Source organism: Taudactylus pleione, unplaced genomic scaffold (genome assembly GCF_031769625.1).
Source record: "Taudactylus pleione unplaced genomic scaffold, aTauple2 ptg001573l, whole genome shotgun sequence".
NCBI lineage: Eukaryota > Metazoa > Chordata > Amphibia > Anura > Myobatrachidae > Taudactylus > Taudactylus pleione.
The window spans coordinates 7,023,175-7,043,750 of record NW_028285970.1 but is presented as its reverse complement, the minus strand read 5'-3'; the positions used below and the strand labels follow the sequence as shown (position 1 = coordinate 7,043,750).

The 20,576-nt window shown below is 41.3% G+C and overlaps 1 protein-coding gene across 1 annotated transcript in view; it reads left to right on the top strand.

Annotated features, from left to right (window-relative positions):
- LOC148442319 (guanine nucleotide-binding protein G(q) subunit alpha) overlaps positions 1-20,297 on the top strand; it is a 156,990-nt gene extending 136,693 nt beyond the window's left edge. The window contains exons 6-7 of the mRNA XM_088464069.1: positions 12,124-12,277; positions 16,672-20,297. Coding sequence (XP_088320195.1) covers positions 12,124-12,277; positions 16,672-16,862 — 345 coding nt within the window. The 3' untranslated portion in view covers positions 16,863-20,297. The remainder of the gene's footprint in view (positions 1-12,123; positions 12,278-16,671) is intronic.
- Positions 20,298-20,576: the final 279 nt, after the last annotated feature.

Sequence of the window (20,576 nt, the reverse complement as noted above, 5' to 3'; positions counted from 1 at the left end):
GATTCTGGTGGTCAGAATTGCCTGCGCCGGCATCCTGAAGGAAAGTAGCGGGGTTGGGGGTAGGGTTAGGGTTAAGCACTTCGGGGGAGGTTATGTTCAGGCACGGGGGAGGGTTAGGGTAGGGAGAGGGTTAGGATACCGACCGACAGGTTTCTGTATCCTAATCATTTTGGGATGCCCGAGTTGGGATTCTGACTGCGACAGAATCCTGAGCGTCGACATCCCGTATCCAACCCTAAATAACGGATAATTATTATGTGAATTGTTGCTCTTTGCAGAGCAGTACAAGGTTGAGAGAACATGTAAAAAAAAATTCCATTGGATCCCACTGACCCAAGCGCTCTAAACATGAAAGTTACATGATTGGCTTTTCGTAGTGCAGTGGTAAAATTGAGGAGCATTTATGTACATGAATAGAGTGGATCAGGTCAATGGATCTTCGGGTATTATCAGAGGCTTGTTAGAATAAAACAGACTATTTGTGAATGAATCAAAGAAGGGAGGAGACAGTTTAGTCTGTTTTGTTAAAATCTTTCCATGAATATCAATTTCCCTATCTAGTAAGGAAAATTGATCTGTAGTTTGAGCAGAGGATGTGATCCAGATCTGGCTTAGGTATTATATAAAATTGGTGAAGGAGATGGCAAGGTCAAAGGCTGCTCATTTCATGATCAGTCTAAAAAAAGTCCAGGGTATAGTAAGGATTTTAATAGCAGTTAAATTCCATTTCTACAGTATTTTATGTGATATGACCATTTCCTGTCATTTTAGCTTTAGTTTTGGTAAATTTACAGACAGGAAATTGATCAGCATTGTCGGCTTTATCATAAAACCTCAGTTGATAGTATTAGTGGCTTTCAGTTGTCCCTTGAGGATGTCAACATGAGTAAGAAGGGTTGTAGAAGTTCATGCCGAGATAGCTTCTTTAAAAGGACAAATTACCATGCTTGTATTTCCAAAGCCACACCGTTGCTGCACTAGAGATACTTGGGAGTCTTCCCCTGTTAGTGGCTCTATAGGCCTCCCAAATGACTTCAGGCAAAAGTTCATCTGAGCAATTATGTTCAGAGTATTCTGCAATTACTAGTTTGGACTCATGGGAGGAGAATTGGTTCAGAGATTCAACCAACAAATCGCCATCTGCAACAGTTTTGAGCTGATTTAGTTAGGTTGAGATCCAAATAGATTACTGCATCATCAGTCCAAGAGAAAAGTTATACCTGTATTGCTGATTACTTGTGTTGAGGATAAAATACATAAAGGTGCGTACACACACACCGATTTTTTTTTTTTAACAATTTAACTATAACGACGTCGATGATGAATGATTATCGTTCATGCGCGTTCACGTTTGTCGATTGTAGTTTGTAGGTCAGTCTGACTGACCTACAAACTACAAACTACAAACTCCATTACCGACCCTTCTATACACGCTGCTAAATCACTGGCCCCTCTATACCCTTTCAATAGAAGTTGCAACATTTTTCCTTCAACACACAGAAAATCGTTTATTATGTAAAGTAAAACCAACTACTTTGTAAAACGATTTTCGTTCACTTTTTCAAGGGAAAAACTGAACGAAAATCGTTCATTACTTACATCGTTGTGTGTGTATGCACTTTAAATCATCTAATCTTGAATAAAATTGGTATGGCACCAAGAAGTGTGTATAATATTTAACTGAAAGTTTTCAATCACCAGGATTGATAGAGGGGTCTACCTTATTAAGGTAGAGTTTGAGAATCTTGCAATGGATTATACTTGAATTTCATAGCAGTCGGGGCTGTTTCGCCCATTCTTGAATTCGTAACAGAGTTAAAATCCATCCCAATAATTAGATGTCCTTGTGAAACATGCCCAATGCATTGTAAGGCTTTTTACTACATTACTGACCTCTCTATACCCTACACTACATTACTGACCTCTCTATACCCTACGCTACATTACTGACCTCTCTATACCCTACGCTACATTACTGACCTCTCTATACCCTACGCTACATTACTGACCTCTCTATACCCTACGCTACATTACTGACCTCTCTGTACCCTACGCTATAGCACTGACCCCTCTGTACCCTACACTACATTACTGACCTCTCTGTACCCTACGCTACAGCACTGACCTCTCTATACCCTACGCTACATTACTGACCTCTCTGTACCCTACACTACACTACTGACCTCTCTGTACCCTACACTACACTACTGACCCCTCTATACCTACACTACATTACTGACCTCTCTGTACCCTACGCTACATTACTGACCTCTCTGTACCCTACGCTACAGCACTGACCCCTCTGTACCCTACGCTACAGCACTGACCCCTCTGTACCCTACGCTACAGCACTGACCCCTCTGTACCCTACGCTACAGCACTGACCCCTCTGTACCCTACGCTACAGCACTGACCCCTCTGTACCCTACGCTACAGCACTGACCCCTCTGTACCCTACGCTACAGCACTGACCCCTCTGTACCCTACACAGTAGCGGCTCCAGGCACGGGCAAGTCTGTCCGTCGCCCAGAGCGCTACTGTTTCCGGAGGGCACAGGAAACGCCCACCTTCCCTCCCGGCGCTATAGCACATATGTAAGCTTAGGGGGAGGGAGCGGAGGAGGGAAGGGGCGGCAACACAGGACGGTGCTGGGCGCAGCACTGGCTAGTGCCGGCCCTGACCCTACACTACATTACTGACCTCTCTATACCCTACGCTACATTACTGACCCCTCTATACCCTACACTACATTACTGACCCCTCTATACCCTACACTACATTACTGACCCCTCTATACCCTACACTACATTACTGACCTCTCTATACCCTACACTACATTACTGACCTCTCTATATCCTACGCTACATTACTGACCCCTCTATACCCTACACTACATTACTGACCCCTCTATACCCTACACTACATTACTGACCCCTCTATACCCTACACTACATTACTGACCCCTCTATACCCTACACTACATTACTGACCTCTCTATACCCTACGCTACATTACTGACCTCTCTATATCCTACGCTACATTACTGACCCCTCTATATCCTACGCTACATTACTGACCTCTCTATACCCTACGCTACATTACTGACCCCTCTATACCCTACGCTACATTACTGACCTCTCTATACCCTACGCTACATTACTGACCTCTCTATACCCTACGCTACATTACTGACCTCTCTATATCCTACGCTACATTACTGACCTCTCTATATCCTACGCTACATTACTGACCTCTCTATACCCTACGCTACATTACTGACCTCTCTATACCCTACGCTACATTACTGACCCCTCTATACCCTACACTACATTACTGACCTCTCTCTACCTAGTCTACACTTATGAACTCTCTATACCCTACTTTACATGACTGACCCCACTATACCATACACTGTCACTGGTACCTCTATACCATATATTACATTAATGACCCCACTAATACCCTACACTACATCAATGACCCCACTATACCCTACACTACATCAATGACACCTACACTCCATTACTGACCCCTCTATACACGCCGCTAAATCACTGGCCCCTCTATACCCTACCCTATATCACTGGCCCCTCTATACACTACACTACATCACTGACCACTCTATAGCCTACACTCCATTACTGACCCCTCTAGAAGCTACACTACATGGTGAAACATCACTATGCTACCTCTCTGCACTAGTGACCCCTCTATAAGCTACACTAAATGGTAGAACATTACTGCACACTCTACACTACATCAGAGAGAGAGTAACACTGAAAAATATAAGATAATGGGTAAAGTGGGTAAGAGATGCTGGCGCATTAGACGAAGGAGAGTGAGAGTCTGATAAACGCAAAGCACCGGAGAAAGGCAGGGTAACAGACGCCATAAAGGGAGGGGGGATAGAGAAAACCGCTAGAAATAGTAAAACGAGGAAAGTGGGCAAAGGTTACTAACCAGACACACAAGCATTGGGGGTTAGTGGTGGGCTAGGGAAATAATGCAAATCTAACACATGACACTCACCTATACAGTAGTCTGCATGATCTACATGACTGCTCTCTAGGCTGCACTGCTCCTGTCCTCCGCTGGCAGCCACATAACATCACTGTTTAACTTATGCTGGGTACACACGTATCGATCTGCACAACCAACGATATCGCTGAACGATTTCCCTGTAGTGCAGGACAAACAATATTGGGTGTACACACTGATAGATATCTTTCAGTGAAGTCATCCTGCCACATCTCTGAACAGGCAATTCTTGACGATATCGTAGTATATACTATAAGTGATATTAAATGATGCAAGATTATGTGGCCTGTGTCCCTCATCTCTTCAGTGTCTAACTGTATTTTTCCACAGAATACATACGTTTTGTCAACATTCATAATGTCGGCAAGCAGTATGTTGACTCCAGAAAGCAGTCACTGGGAGATCGACTAGTGCTTCTTAAAGCATTTCATGGGTGCAGGCAGTACAATTGTAAACGTGATGATTAAACCTCATGTTTACAGTTGTACTGCCAACGCACATGAAAAGCTTTACGTTGAATTCCACACTTGTCAATCTCCCAGTGCTGGCGTTCTGGAGTCCACATACTGCTTGCCGACATTGTCTGACCGATTTTGCCTCAGGAACAGGGGCGTATCTATAATGGGTGCAGGGGCCCACACTGCACACCCTGCACCCATATTTTCTCCCTGCACCCATATTTTCTAATACTTACCTCTCCAAAGTCTCACGTCTGCTGTCACAGCCCTGCATAAAACACCTGTAAAATGGCTGCTGAGGCCATTTTTCCAGAGTTTGTGCATGTGCAGTGAGGAAATTGCCGGGAAAATGGTGACATGCGCAGTAGACTTTAGGCACAAACTAGTGCCCAGAGTGTACTTCTGCGGTCAGTCCGCTGCCGGCCGCCAGGGAGAGAGGAGGGCGCCCCGGGCGAGGAATGCACACGGGCCCCCTCCTCTCTTAATACGCTCCTGCACAGAAGCATATGCCCTCACAGAGCGTAGTGAAAAAATAAACGCATATCTGAGGATACTGAAAACAGAGAGGCTAGAATTATTGGAAGCTTCTTTGCTGTACATAGTAAGCAGAGGGCGAGATCCTCATACACTATTAGTTGCAGTTAACACCTCCTTTTACATGTTGTCCTACTATTAGGCATTACAGAGTGCCCACTTGTACTTGAAGTCAGTCAATGGATCACCAAGAAATTTCAATAGCCAGTCTGAGCGTGGGCGTAACTCAGGAGCGTATTAAGAGAGGAGGTGGCCCATGTGCATTCCCCATCCCGGGCCCCCTCCTATCTCCCTGGCAGCCGACAGACAGCAGCAATAGACTCTGGGTACTAGTGTGTGTGTCCAGAGTCTACTGCACATGCGCAGGTCACCGGGAAAATGGTGCTGCCGGCAATTTCTCCACAGCACATCCGCAGAACGCCGGAAAAATTGCTGCGGCAGACATTTTCCAGGTGTTTTGTGCAGGTCTGCAACACCCGACACGGGACTTCAGAGAGGTAAGTATTACAAAATATCGGTGCAGGGTGTGCAGTGTGCCCCCTCCCCCTGCACCCTTTATAGATACGCCCCTGACGTAACTACCATAGATGCAAGTGGTGCAACTACTATGGGGCCCATAGCTGAGGGGGGCCCATCTTCCTTGTCAAAGTTACATGTGTTATATACATTTTCCACCATCTGGTGGTACATAGATGCCCTTACAAATTTTTTCTATGAGGCCTTCAAATACTGAGTTGAGCCCCTGAGACTGAGCCTGGTTATACTATACAATTCATAATCATATATTGGTAGTCAAGTGTCAAATTGCTAATAAATCTGCCCCTATGTCACTGTCACTATTAGAAAAAAAATTAGCAGTGCAGACACTTCCCATCCGCCCACCCTCCTTCCCCTATTTTCTGGAGACACCTGTAGCACTATAACTAATCTCAGCTCCTCACTCTTCTGCTCCCTGGTATTTCCTCCCAGTGTCCCTGGTCTGTTATACGGACAGCGCTGTGGCGATACTGACATATAGAGGTGTGGTAAGCAGTGAACCTTATCACTGTAATTGCAGTGGCTGTCTGGCCCCAGCCCCTCACATACAGCAGCTGCAGGGACCACTGGGGATCTCACCAGCATCCTTTGCTGGGCCAGTCTGACTCCTGCACTAGTGAGAGGGCCTGGCCAAACATGGTCCCGTTAGACATGGCACAGGAAATGAATTCGCTCAGGGCGCACAGAGGACAGAGATGTGTGGCTGCCTATAAGGGGAGGAGGCGGGAGAGAACAGTAATGGATTATGCTGAGCTGATCGATCTTCTGCGGCGCACACAGGAAGTGCGCAGTGTGCCTGCAAATAACAAAATATTTTTTGCAACACTGCCACCCTTTAAACCACCACTGTAGGGGAAGGCAGCACGGACCAGGGAGCGAGATGGAGCAGTTGGAGAGGCAGGAACCAGGAGGGGGAGGCGCAGAGTCTGAGGGGCCAGGCTGACCATGGCTGCTCCCTTCCAGGCTACAGCGCTCCAGGTGATGGCCCTGTCATCCCGCCCCTTAAGCCATTCCTGAGCAGGAAGAGACACAGAGTTGATTACTTCGGAACAGAGGGCACCGCGAATGATCACTAGAATTATAGAATTGGTCCATTTGGTTCGGGCTTGGTGGTGTCCTTTTCAAATTTGAGTTGACCTGAAACAGCTAAAATATAACAGAGATACTACATGAATTTCTCCATTTATAAGTGAATTAAGTAATGAAAAGAGGATAAATGACTCCCTCTGGTGGAGAAAATAACATAAGACTGTTCTGTGATCAAGCTACATATTACATAGCTCAGGATAGCTGTGCAGAAAGAGCGAGCTTAGGACTCATGTGTAGAGGGTCCCTCTGGTGGCAGAATCTGGATAGGATCAACCTTTCATTGGCAAGCTGACAATATTGATCCCTGAATGGAGTGTAGCTAATTAGAGGAGAGCCCAAATCATGTAACAGAGCTCAATTCTATCATGTATTGTACTCTAAAGTTCCACTGTGCAAGACACTGCTTCCTGCCAGTACCAGAAATGTTCTGTAGAATTTTGCACTGGATTTCCCTGTTCGGCAGTGTTGTCTCTGGTATTTGTGGATTGGAGGCCGGAAGATATAAGTCCTATTGGTTAAAGGTAGGCCTGGTGACCTACACGATTGGACACCACACCAAGTTTCTCAGCTCGAAGGCACTGAACATGATTTGACATTCCTCAGTCTATAGGCGGGGAGTGGACAAAAATATTAAATGGCAGTAGTACGGGCTGTTCATGGAGATGGAGTTCAGGGCTCTGATGGTTGCAGAGTGTCAGGCCTTGTGGTAGGAACTGTTCTACTAAATATCCTCTGACCTGCACGTTGTTTTGGAGGGGGATGGGATTATGGACAAGCTATATTCCCCACTTTATTTATCATGGGAATGTTGGGAACTATGGATGCTGTAATTTAACGCTGACTTAGAAATTCTCTTTCTGAACAGTACTTACGACTTCCAGGCCATACCTTAGAAATGTAAACTTTTATGCTATAACGGCAGCCCTATCTGACTCATAGGAGCTGCAGCTAATGCAGCCCCTAAAAGCCAGCCTGTCTGCTAGCAAAGCCACGCCCCCTGATTTTGGTCACGCGTCTGCCGGCCTTAAGCCCCGCCTCATGGTGACATCCGCTGTCAATCACCAGGATGGCAAGGGAGGAGAGTGATTTGATTGAATATAAACTTGGATGTAACTATTTGTGCACATCTGTGATGAGTATATATAGGGAAGTTTAATGATCAATTATGTCCATAAGGTAATACTGTACTGAAATATAAGTATGTGGTCATAAGGCATTAAGTAACAAATACAATAGAAAAAACATCTTTCAATCAATTTATTTATTTTGCAGAATTGATATAAATATGTCCATAGCTATTGTGGCTAAAAGTAATGTGCTAAATAACTAAAAATAATTAAAAACAAGTAAATTATTTGGCCTATGAATCAATGGTGGATGCTTCTAACAATTGAAACCATCGATGTTAAAATAAAATAATCCATATTTCAAACTAAAAGTCAATGTCCATAAATGATTCATATGATGAAAACAATAGATATAATGCAAAATCATTTAAACTATACTCAAAACACACACAAGTCCACGGGTAGAACGTGTTTTAATGTATTCGAATAGGGATGTAGTGGTTCTTGTTTGCGCTTGAATTGCCGCATATCAAAATTGGTATAGATTGGAGTTGGGTGGGTATATGAGCGCTGGTGTAAGAATATACAATGTCTGACTATGAATCTAAAATATGTTGGTAGATGATGGTGCAATTGCTACTGAAGTCAAAATTAGTAATTGGATGATAGTAAATGCAAAAAAATAATTTAAAATAAAATGTAAATAAAAGTATAATTAAAAAAAATTCAATGAAAAATTAAATAAAAATATAATGAAAGTTCAGAAAAAAATAATTAATAAAAAGCAGTGAGAAAAGGAAGAAGGAAAGAAAGAGGGGTTAATGAAAGAGATTGGCATACAAAAAATATTAAAATAATGTTTATAGTCTTAATAGACTATTTAGAGGTGTGCCAGTTCTGTAAGTAGCCCAGGTGGATCAGCTATGATGCAATCCTAGTGCCACCTAACTCACCCTGACTACCTTTGTGTAATAGTAGACTTCAGCTGCGGACTCCCATCCGAGCCGCGGTCACGTGACACGCTGGGTTGGCGCCGCTTGATGACGTAGCGCGCCGAGAGATGTTCGGTGGACTGGTAGCGGTGGCTGCAGTGTTCTCCGGGCACTTCCTCAGACTCTCCAGCGCGTTTCGGACCTCCAAGGGTCCTTTGTCAAGGATGGGGGATGTCGTCTCTATTGACTATTTTTAGGGAAATCTTTATTGGGAAAAAAAAAGTGAAAACAGGATATCCTGTCCCGGAAGTTGTGGGTAAAAGGAGGCAAGCACATGTTTTGGGCTCCATATTGTTTTTATGCCAAATCAAGGAAAATGGAAAGTTTTGGCATAGTGAATAGGGGGTGATAGGAATAAAATAATAGTAGAAAGAAATAAAACAAAATACAAAAAATGTTAAATTATTAAAAAATATGCAAATAAATAAATTAGACTAAAATGGAATATAAAAATATAGGATGATACTATTAGATGTTTATCATCTGCATGGATGGTTTGTGCAGGAATACTAATGAAGAAAATACCGTTAAAAATTGCCTAGTAAGATTTTTAAAGGATTGTTATGAACAATCCTTTAAAAAAAAATATATATATATATATGCATGTATGTAAGAATATCCGAACATATCTATAACATCAGAAAAGGCCTCACTACTCACAGCGTATCAGTTCACTTTCTACACAGTCACAACAAGGACCCAAAATGACCGAGGTTCATGGGCATTGAAAAAATAATACAAAATTGGCGAGGAGAAGATCTAATCAAAACATTGAGCAGAGAAAAGAAACTGAGTGGATCTACAACCTTAAGACACTGGAACCATACGGACTAAACATCGATATAGAACTAAAAACATTTTTATAAATATCTTATTACTTTTTAAATGGCTAGTTTCATTCATAGCAATCCTTTAAAAATCTTACTAGGCAATCTTTATCCTATATATAGAGATATATAGATAGATATATATATTATAGAGAGAGAGATGGAGATATATACAATATTGATCCTATATATATATTTTTGTTTTATTTATATATATATATATATTAGATATATATATAATAGATGAATGGATGACCGGCATGATGATGCAGTTGGTGTTTGTCTGAACTTTTTTCAAATCCGGGGAGTGCCGCCCTATGTGTGTGTGTATATATATATATATGTAGATAGATAGATAGATATAGATATATCGTCTCTGAGATGCCTGTAAGGCAAATCACAACGTTTCTGGGCTATCAAGCCCCGTCGTCAGGAATACAACTTGAAACGTTGAATTAATTGGAAGTCCTGCAGTGCAGTGTTGTGGTGATATATATAGATAGACGTAAAGATACTCACACGTATAAGGCTGATGCAGAATTGAACATAGGTCAGTCTTCGCATAGGGCTGGTGCAAGTACGCACAGATCTAGTTGTCCATGAAGCCAAGCCTACAGATAGGAGTGGCACAGTCCCATAGATATTTGCAACTCTGCTTATAGCAAAAATTCAATTTTCTTCTACATGAATGGGTTGTAACATTCAACTCTGCATCAACCTACTGTGTGTAATAAGTATGTAGGGGCAATACAGCCAATAACTAGCTAATTTCTGCTCCCACCTCCATAGCTTGCAAACACAAGATACATATCCTGTGGCTAATTAAATCTGCCCCATAATACATATTGCACACAGTTTGTGGCAACATCTTTGTGGCATGTGTTCATATAAAACATTCCACGGAGATAGAAATTCTTGGTCCATGCTGACATATTGGCATCACATACAGTCCGGTGCATAAATATTGGGACATTGACAGAATTTTCATATTTTGGCCTCTGTTCACCACCACAATGGCTTTGAAATGAAACAAACAAGATGTGCTTTAACTGCAGACTTTCAGGTTTAATTTGAGGGTAATTACATCCAAATCAGGTGAACGGTGTAGGCATTACAACGGTTTCTATATGTGCCTCCCACTTTTTAAGGGGCCACTTTTTTTTTTTTTTGTTCCTGAAAAATGGTTGCAGTGTGGCAGGGTGCATTATGCTGCTGAAAGAGGCCATTGCCATCAAGGAATACTTGTTGCTATGAAGGGGTATACTTTGTCTGCAACAATGTTTAGGTTGGTGGTACATATCAAAGTAACATTCACATTAATGGCAGGACCCATGGATTCCCAGCAGAACATTGCCCCAGAACATCACACTGCCTCCGTTATTCACTACACCTGTCAGTGGTTTTAGTGTTATAGCTGAGGGTTGTATCTATAGGTGTGTATATATATGGATTAGATAGCTATATAGGTATAGTGTGCGTTTTTGTTAAGAGTACTAAATGGAAAATGGAAAGAAGTAAAATATCTAATCCTAATCATTAATATGTGATTTTAATTTGATGTAAAAGTGACATGTGTAATTGTATGTATGTATATATTATGGACACATTTCATTGTGATATTATTTAACATTATGTCCAAACTAACTGTGTAACATAGGCCCGTATTCTATTTGAGGCGAAAAGTCCACACTTTTCGCCTACTGGACTATTTGCCTACTTCGCCTGTTTTGCAGGCGGAAGAGTATTGCGCGTCCCCGCTTATCCCCGTATTCTATTTGTAAGGACGTGAAAACGGGACCCGGCGAAACTGGAACAGGCAAAGTCCTGTCAATTTTCAGGAAATCATCCTAGCACCCACCTAAAGATGTCCTGACATGGGGAACCACTATGGGTACCCCCGTTTTTGCCTGCTGAAGGCAAGTTGGGTTATTAAATAGCCGCGGAAGGTGCATAAATGCGGCTTTGAAGAATAGCATTTCGCTATTTTTTGGGGGGAAATAACTATGCCCATCAAATTTGGGGTACATGAAAGTGGGTGCAAGCATATTTTTAAGTCCCTAAAATGTTTTTTAAAAATTGTTCAAAAATGCACCTGCTGCTACCACCCGCAATGACGAAAACACCTGCCGCATACTTGGGAACCCCTCTGGAATAAATTTTGCTATTTTAGAAGTTTGTCCCCTATTTATTTATTTATTTTTCACCCCAAAATTAAAGTTCATTTTTTGGGGTGTCCTGATTATTTTAAAAAATAAAAATAAATAGTTTTTGACACACATTACTTTTAGTGGACATTCCCAGGGATGCAGGCTTTTTTTTTTTTTTTTTTTTTTTTTTTTTTAAAGCCTGCACCCCTAAACCCCAATTCTGCACTTATTTTCGTCACCTATTCAGTGTGTTGGAGGGGGGGGGTTCCATTAAAATGAGACCAATGACCATATTTATGTAATAACCCACAACCAGCTCTGCATAAAACTAATTTTGATGACTCCTCCTCAGTCACTTGTACCATAGAATATATATTACTTACAATGTACTGTACTACACCATAGGATTTTTAATTTCTCTTCTATTCTTGCAGAACCGGATGGAAGAAAGCAAAGCACTATTTAGGACGATTATCACATATCCCTGGTTTCAGAATTCTTCAGTCATCCTCTTTTTAAACAAGAAAGATCTTCTGGAGGAGAAAATTATGTACTCCCATCTAGTTGATTATTTTCCAGAATATGATGGTAAGTAGTTGTTGATGTACAGATGTGTCCACTTCTATCTTCCATGCGCTACACATAACGCGGGAGCTCTGTGTGACCAGAGTGTCTCTTCGTGCGACTTATTACCTTCAAATCTGTTTTATTCACACAGCGGTGCGAATATTTAGCACAAGCAGCTCCTGCTGATTAAATTAATATGCAGCATTCCTATGTTCTGTGAGTGACTGCAGGTGTATCTGCATACGGAGCACTATGTTACAGCCATTGACACTGTAACGTAGCGTTTCGTATGCAGAGACACCCGCAGTCGCCACAGAATATAGACAGGCTGCATATCATTTTAACCACTTAACTAATTATTTTTCCAAAAACCTGCTCCAAAATTGTCGGTTTCTTTTATGATTGAATTAGGTCACGAACATAATTTTAAACTTATCCATCACTATTTTATTTGAAAAAAATTTTTTTAAAACACAGTATACCATAAAAATAGCAATGTTTATATTATACTGTAGTGATGGCCATTGACGGCTGTACCATCGATGGTTCAAGCCATCAATTGTTTTGCGATTGGTCGAGGAGATCTGTGTACACCACAACTGCCGATGTTTCCTAAACATCGTTTGAGGTTTGCCATCGATGGTGCAACATTGATGGCCACCAGCAATGGCAAACCACTTGGTTTCAGTCAGACTATGGTTTGCAGACCATCGATGGTCAGTTGCCATCCCTAATCAGAGGCTCTGCTATATCGATATATATCGATCGAACATTTTATATATATATATATATATTTATATATTTATATTTATTCAATTATTGCAGCAGTGATCGGGCACATGGGGATGGGGAGGCGGAGCTGGGGCCGGAAAGGAGTGGGCGGGGGCGCCGGGGGAACATGGCAGCAGCCGCGGCTACCAGAGCCGCTGCTGCTGCTCCTACAGTGATTTTACTGATTACTGTTCCGGAGCCGCAGTGGGAGGGTGTCCCGCTAGCGTCCCTGAAACATAGCAGAGGCCGCTACCAGAGCCGCTGTTGCTCCTACACAGTGATCACCTAGTGATCACTGTAGTGCCGGAGCCGCAGCGGGAGCGTCTCCCGCTGGCGGCTCGGATACATAGCGGCGGCTACCAGAGCCGCCGCAGCTGCTCCTTCACACACAGTGATCACTATGTCCCGCTGGCAGCCCGGATACATAGCAGTGGCGGTGGCTACCAGAGCCGCCACTAGAGCTGTTTGCTGAAGGGGGTGGAGATGGCTGCCCGATCACTGCTGGCCACAGTGATCGGGTCACAGCAGCAGCACTGCTGCTTCTATGGGAGGGGGGCTGCCGACGGTGCCCGATCACTGTGGCCGGCAGTGATCGGGTAATGCTGGAGAGGTAGCCACGCTTGCAGAGGGACCAGAAATTCCCTCTGATGTAGGCGGCTGCGGGAAGATTAGCTTCCCACAGCCGCCTAGTGGGCATTTCTGACTGGTCATATCAGATACGACCATGTCAGGGAAAGCCCAGCCTGGTGCGGTCGTATCTCATACGACCGTGCCAGGCAAGTGGTTAATCAATAGAAGCTGCTTGTGCTAAATATTTGCACGAAAAGACGCTCAGTGCTACCGAGTCACACCACGGCATGGCTCGACTAGAAAGGCTGTTTAGTGCGCAAGGAGACTAGATGTATGAGGTCATATCTGTAACAGCTGATGGGAATAAATGTTCCAAATGCCAAATAAATGTTCCTATTATAAAATCTGTAATGAACCGACTGACCGTTTCCCTGCCAAAACCAGTTCCATACAACTATTGCTATAAGCTGGGTTCAAAATATTTGATGAAATGCAAAAACTGTCAACAAGTATTACTTTGAGACATAACAAAGAAAATGGATACACTGATACCAGATTGCAGTCTTATACAGACAAGAGTGTGGAGACTATATATTAGCATCCCTGTGTGAATAAAACGCATTTGAAGGTAAAAAGTCACACCGAGTCACGGCATGGTGCGACTAGAAGGGCTGTTTAGCACGCAAGGAGGCTAGATGTATGAGGACACATCTGTATTTATCACTTTACCATTGACCATAGAGGCAGTAACTATACTCATCCGTTACTTTTTGATATTAAATATTTTATACAGAGCTGGAATGCGCTCATAGTGTAGTAATTTCACCAAACAATGAAGCTTTAATACTCTTCATATATTGTGTTTACTTCAAAGTGATTGAGACAGGCTTTTCTGATATTACTCCACTCAATGGATAGTGGTCATCACAGCAATGGAATTAATGTTAATTCCAATGACTAGAATTTCAAAAAATTGTATGAATGACCATTTATTTTATCCTAGTCCTATTGGCTAGATGCCCACTTAAATCCCTAAAAAGGGCATTGTTCACATTTGGTAAGACAAACATCCAAGCATGTAACTTTTGCAGAGTGGTCAGTGCAGTCCGCGGCACTACACACTAAAACAAAGACCGAAAGCGCTGGGTAGTACATTCACTGACTGGGAGTATACTACATGGTGGCAGTGTGTTTGCTTTAGCATACAATTAGAGTCAGACAGACCCTTATTGGCTGCTGCACCCGGCGCCGGTCTGGAACTCATGAGCTCCGCCTTCTGGATCCTGCAGTGGGTTAAGGGAGAGACGTGCCAAGCGGGACGAGAGGAGCAGATGACGGCGGGCACAGGAGCAGGGATTCGGGTAGTTTTGTATCCCGTGTGTCTGTGTTTTTAATGTGTATGGGGCACTGCATAAGGAGCACTGCTACTGGGGTGCATTGCATAAGGGGCACCACTACTGGGGGCATTGCATAATGGGCACTAATACTGGGGGCATTAAGGTGCATATATAGAGGAATGTTCCCAGAGTGACAAGAAACGGTGACTTCTCATGTTGACACGCTCCCATTTTTCAGTGGCCAAGCCTACTTATTTGACGCATACACACAGTGGGGGGGTGCCATTTTTCATCTTGCCCTGGGTGCAAAATACCCTAGTTAAACCACTCTTTGCTTCCTGTTGAGCTTCCTCGCTGTGGTGCCCCTGTTCAAGAACAGTGCTGACTTCCGTGGGAGGCGCCTCCTGTTCACAGAGGCATGTGACTGAGCTGGGAACATCACGCTGGAGAGGGAGCACTTCTCGGTGGAGGAGTGGTGGCCGGATTACGCCTGCAGGTTCAGCACAGGGATGGACATCAGAATCTGATGGTTACTAAACATCCATGGTTTTATTCCAATGGTAGTGTTTTTACAGTTTGATGGTAGCGGTCGGATGTTTGCCACCATCAAATGGCAATCATTCGATGGTGTTCTGATGATGGTTTTTAGTAAATTCTTGATAGCGATGCATCCCCTGGCTCCTTCCTGGCTACTGTGTCTGCATCAGAGCATCTTCATGGGTTCGTTGGAAGCTGTCTCCCACTCGGTCTGCCTCAGATGTGACCCTTCTCAGTCCCTGACTCCCTCCCCTTTCTAGGCTGCTTCTAAGCAACATGGCACATTGCTATCTCCTGACTGTCTCAGCGAGCCAATCAGAGGACAGCCCTGCAGCAGCAGCAGCAGTCAGTCACTCACACAGCACAACCTTTTTTTCTGTGACTTGCTTCATTCCTAGCCTCAGTTTCAGATGTTCTCTTGCTATTTTAGCACCCTGGCCAGCTCCTATACAGCAGCTTGGTGCAAGATTTTGTTCTGTGATTTCACTAAAATCATCACTCCTCGGGTCTCTTTGGTTCACAGATGAATGGTTCATACACCTTGACCTTCCCAGACCAAAAATGCAAAGTGAATGAACAAAAGAGAAGTCTAAATCCAATCAATATTTAGTATGACCACCCTTTGCCTTTAAAACAGCATCAATTCTAATAGGTACACTTGCACAAAGTCACGGATTTTGTAGTATTAAAGTCAGGTGTATGATTGAACAATCATACCAAACAGGTGATAATGATCATCATTTTCATATGTATGTTGAAACAGAAACAGCTGTGTAGAAGGCTTAAAACTGGATGAGGAACAGCCCAACTCTGCTACAAAGGGGAGGTTGTGAAAGACAGTTTAATGTCACAGGTCATACACCATGACAAGACTGATCCCAGCAACAAGACACAAGGTAGTTATACTGCATCAGCAAGGTCTCTCCCAGGCAAAGATTTCAAAGCAGACTGCTAATGCAACAAAGTGCTGAGATACCTACCAGAGTGTGCTAGAACCACCAGAGAGAGACACCCCAGACAGGAAAGAGGAACTGCACTGGTTGTGATAGGTGCAGGTTGCTAGAACACTGTTATGCATATTGGTTGACATGAATTATAGTGCTGTTTTTATTGCATTGTCTTAAAATTCTCACATTTGAGTGGAAGTTCCCAGTCTAATTATGTTTTAATATTTTTGTTTTGTCTTTTTGCCACAAAAAGGACCCCAGCGTGATGCACAAGCGGCAAGAGAATTTATCTTAAAGATGTTCGTAGATCTGAATCCAGACAGTGACAAAATAATCTATTCTCATTTCACTTGCGCCACAGACACTGAGAACATTCGCTTCGTCTTTGCTGCTGTCAAGGACACTATCTTACAGCTGAACCTGAAGGAATACAACCTGGTCTAACTGTGCCTGCTAGTTTTCCCAATCCCCCTTTGGGTCATTGAAGAAATACAAGAAGGACTGTATTATCTATAAGAGGAAAAGAAACAATTTGCATAATACTAATTTATTGCCGTCCTGAACTCTGCGAATGTTCAGAGTTTGTAGTAATTATTATTATGATTTTATTTAAACTATGTAGAGGAAAAACAAACCGCTGCAGTAAAGGTGCAGCGCCATTTTCTAGTAGAACAACGACTTATGTTTTGAATTGTAAGTCGTGCACTCATAAGGGCCGGTTTCATTTGTATTGCTTTTTAATTTTTAAGGAGAGCAGGATGCTTTGAATTCTGCATGATGCTCTGAGGCTCCTTTTAGGGTATTTTAAGCTTTTCCAGTTCAGATTCTCTTAAGGTTTCCCATATAATATTGACCCCTTTCTGAGTCGCTTACACTAGTAAAAATTAGGCATAACTTTTGTGGTTTGTTATTTTCTTTTTTAAATTTCAGTCGTCATCTTTGCTAATTTATATACTTTTTCGAAGGAAAAAAAGTATTGAAACTGTGATTTTTAAATTATTGACATGTATAAAGTAGATTTGGTTTTTGGTACTGTCTTTTGTCACTTTGAGGTTAGACTTCAAGAACTCATCAAACAATAGGTACATGAGTTCAATGCTTTGCCATCCACATAATAAGATGACCGACAAAATGGCAGATAGGTGATTGAAATGTCTGTATAAAATGACCAAGACTCACTCAAAAAGGAATAGAGAAAGCTTTTGGTTATTTAGCGTGCCATTTTCATTTTTTAAAGGAAGGGGGCTTAAGAACTTGGTAATATTTTATGTTTTACTTGCACATCCAAAATGTTGGGAACACTAAACACTCTCCCCTGCTTTATAGTGCATTGTGTTCAACTATACAGATATTCTTTTTGTTACGTTTTTAAGGTGGTATCATAGAGCTGACTAAATCATTTGTGCAAAACCAATATCCAGTTGCCAAATCTGGCTTTTTTTTGTATTGTACATAGACAATTAAAATGCCAAAACTGACTGATTATGTTCCAATTTCATCTGATGCCTGCCAAATAAGCCATTTCTCTTCATACAGTAGGTATTTTTTTCCTAGTATTCCATTATATTTGCCAAACAGTGCATGTATTACCTGTGCAGGTAGCCTTGTATTTAAGGATGTTGTCTTGTTCCCTATATATGTGGAGAGGAGGTGCTATACAGATCATTATTTTATTTTTTTTGTACTTCAAATGTGAGCAGTGAAGGACCCACAAAACAGTTTAAGTGCACCCATTAGCTGTCCTCCCTGTTTATAAGAACAGTTAAAAACCTAGAACATATGTTAACCGTGGACCTTCTGTTAAATAAATTAAGAGCTGCTATTGTGCATTTTCTGTAAGAAATAATATTAAAAAAGGAAACGGTTGAAGTCCTAGTATTGATCCCTAATTATTAAAGCCACAGAAAAATCTTTTTTCTTTACTCTCTTGCACAACCTTGCAGTTTTCCTTATATTGGTTTGGCAATTACCAGTTTGCAAAGTTTTTGCAATCTGTCCAATTTTGGGGGGTTGGGAGGGCGCTAAACTGTGCCATTTGTTTTATTGCTATGCAGCATTTTGGGTGGTGGGAAAGGGTTATGAACGTTGATACCACTGCCTCAGGGATGCAGGGGGGAAATGATTACAAAAATTGTTTACATTTAACCACTTCAGTCCTGACATACCCCATGTATGCTGGACGTGGGAAGTATTAAATGTCTCAAAGCTTTTCTTCCAACAAAAAAAATTCCCTTCTCCAAGTTTTGCTTAATTTTTTTTTTCTTTGCACCCTTAAATAACACATGTAATTTAACACGTATAGTAAAATAAAAATACTGTTTGTAGGTATTGTGCAATTCTAAATGCTATAATCATTGTAAAATATATATATATATATATATATATATATATATATATATATATATATATATATAGTAAAATCTCATCATCCATATTGGCTTTGTAATCTTTAGTTTTTGGCAAACTGAATGTGCTGTATTGATAAATATGTATCTATGTAATTGTATGTCTTATAGCATATTCACATTTCCAATATTGTTGTTTTTTTATTTTATTTTTTAAGGAGAATGTACATTTTATTAGTTTTACTGGTCAGGATTTTACTTTTTTCCATATAAATATTGATTTTAAACAGCTGTCATCTAAGATATTTCTGAAAAGAGGTAAATTTTACAATGGATGCCTAAACAAAATGAAACAAGTGTTTGCCAGCACTGAAAAGCTTTCATTTATAAGGCTCCATTAATGTGCATAATGTTGACTGATTCAAGTTGAAGATTTCTGTTCCATACAGTAATGGCAATTGCTTAGTCTATTCACACAGGACAGGGATAAAACAGTTGGATACATCTTTTCAGTCTTTGGACATTGCGAGTCTTATTACAATCCAGTGAAACGCATGGACAATGATGACTCTGGCTTTTTGGAGGGGTAAAATAAACATTAAGAAAAAGTACAACATGTATATTTTAATCTGAACATTTTTATGGTCCTAATTGCACACATATTGCTTTTGCAAAAAGTATTCATTGCATAATAAACCTAAGTATATCACATACGTACAGTATATTATACAAGGTGTTAGCACACTTCTAATGTTTATAATTGTCACCAATGTTGAATTTCTAGTCAGTGAAAATATAAATATATATTTGTTTTTGTTTTATTTTTAATGATGCTGTGACAGAAATGAAAATTGACACTGAAGCTTCACAAAATTTAGTATGCAGGTTTTTTTTTTCAGGGTGGGGGATCTTCTAATTATATGAGCTTGTTATTTCTGTGTACAAACTTATTTACAGTAATCCTTTATAGGATGGTGAAAGTGTCCTAATCCGCAGGGAGCATCCACGGTGAAATGCGTAACCCTTTAGATGCAAGAGGCATGAGGTCTACAAGATGTCTTCTTATGGCCCCGTTATTCACGCTTTCTGAACTGCTTATGCCATTGCAACTGATTTCTGTGGATGTTTCTGAAGTTATGATGGTTTCCAGAAAACGAACAAATTTACAGTATAACAAACCAATGCAATTGTTATGTATGCATCCCCATCTCCCAATTTATATTTTTTGTAATATTTAAGAAACCCACACTTGCACAAAACTAAAATGAATGCACAGGAGTTCCCATTAAGAATGTATCTGCATTTCCAGATCTAACTGTCTTGCCTTACAGAGCTCCAGATCGGACATTTGTGCCTCAAACCCTAAAGCTGTAGGCAAAAAAAAAATATATATATAGATATGTTTTTGTTTTATTCCTTAAATAGTTGCCAAATGGAGTGCTTTCATTGAATGTCCTGCATGGGAACATAAACCATAGCTAGCACAAGGAAACTGTAATATGTGTGCTTTTGAAATAAATTACCTTAAACTTGACTTTTTTTTATTTTTACCATTTATAACCAACTAACTGCTAATGCGCTGTTCTGCAGTGGTGAAGGCAGATTACTTTACATGTTTTAAGTGCAGGCTATCTTAATGTGCTGGTGTTTAAACTGTAATTCTTTGAAGTAATTCTGACACACCTCTGCTGAGGAGAAAATATATATATATATATATATATATATATATGTGTGTGTGTGTGTGTGTGTGAGGGAGGGGACTCATTTAATGCATTGCTGGACCTTAGCACTTTAGTGAACGACTTATTTTCTA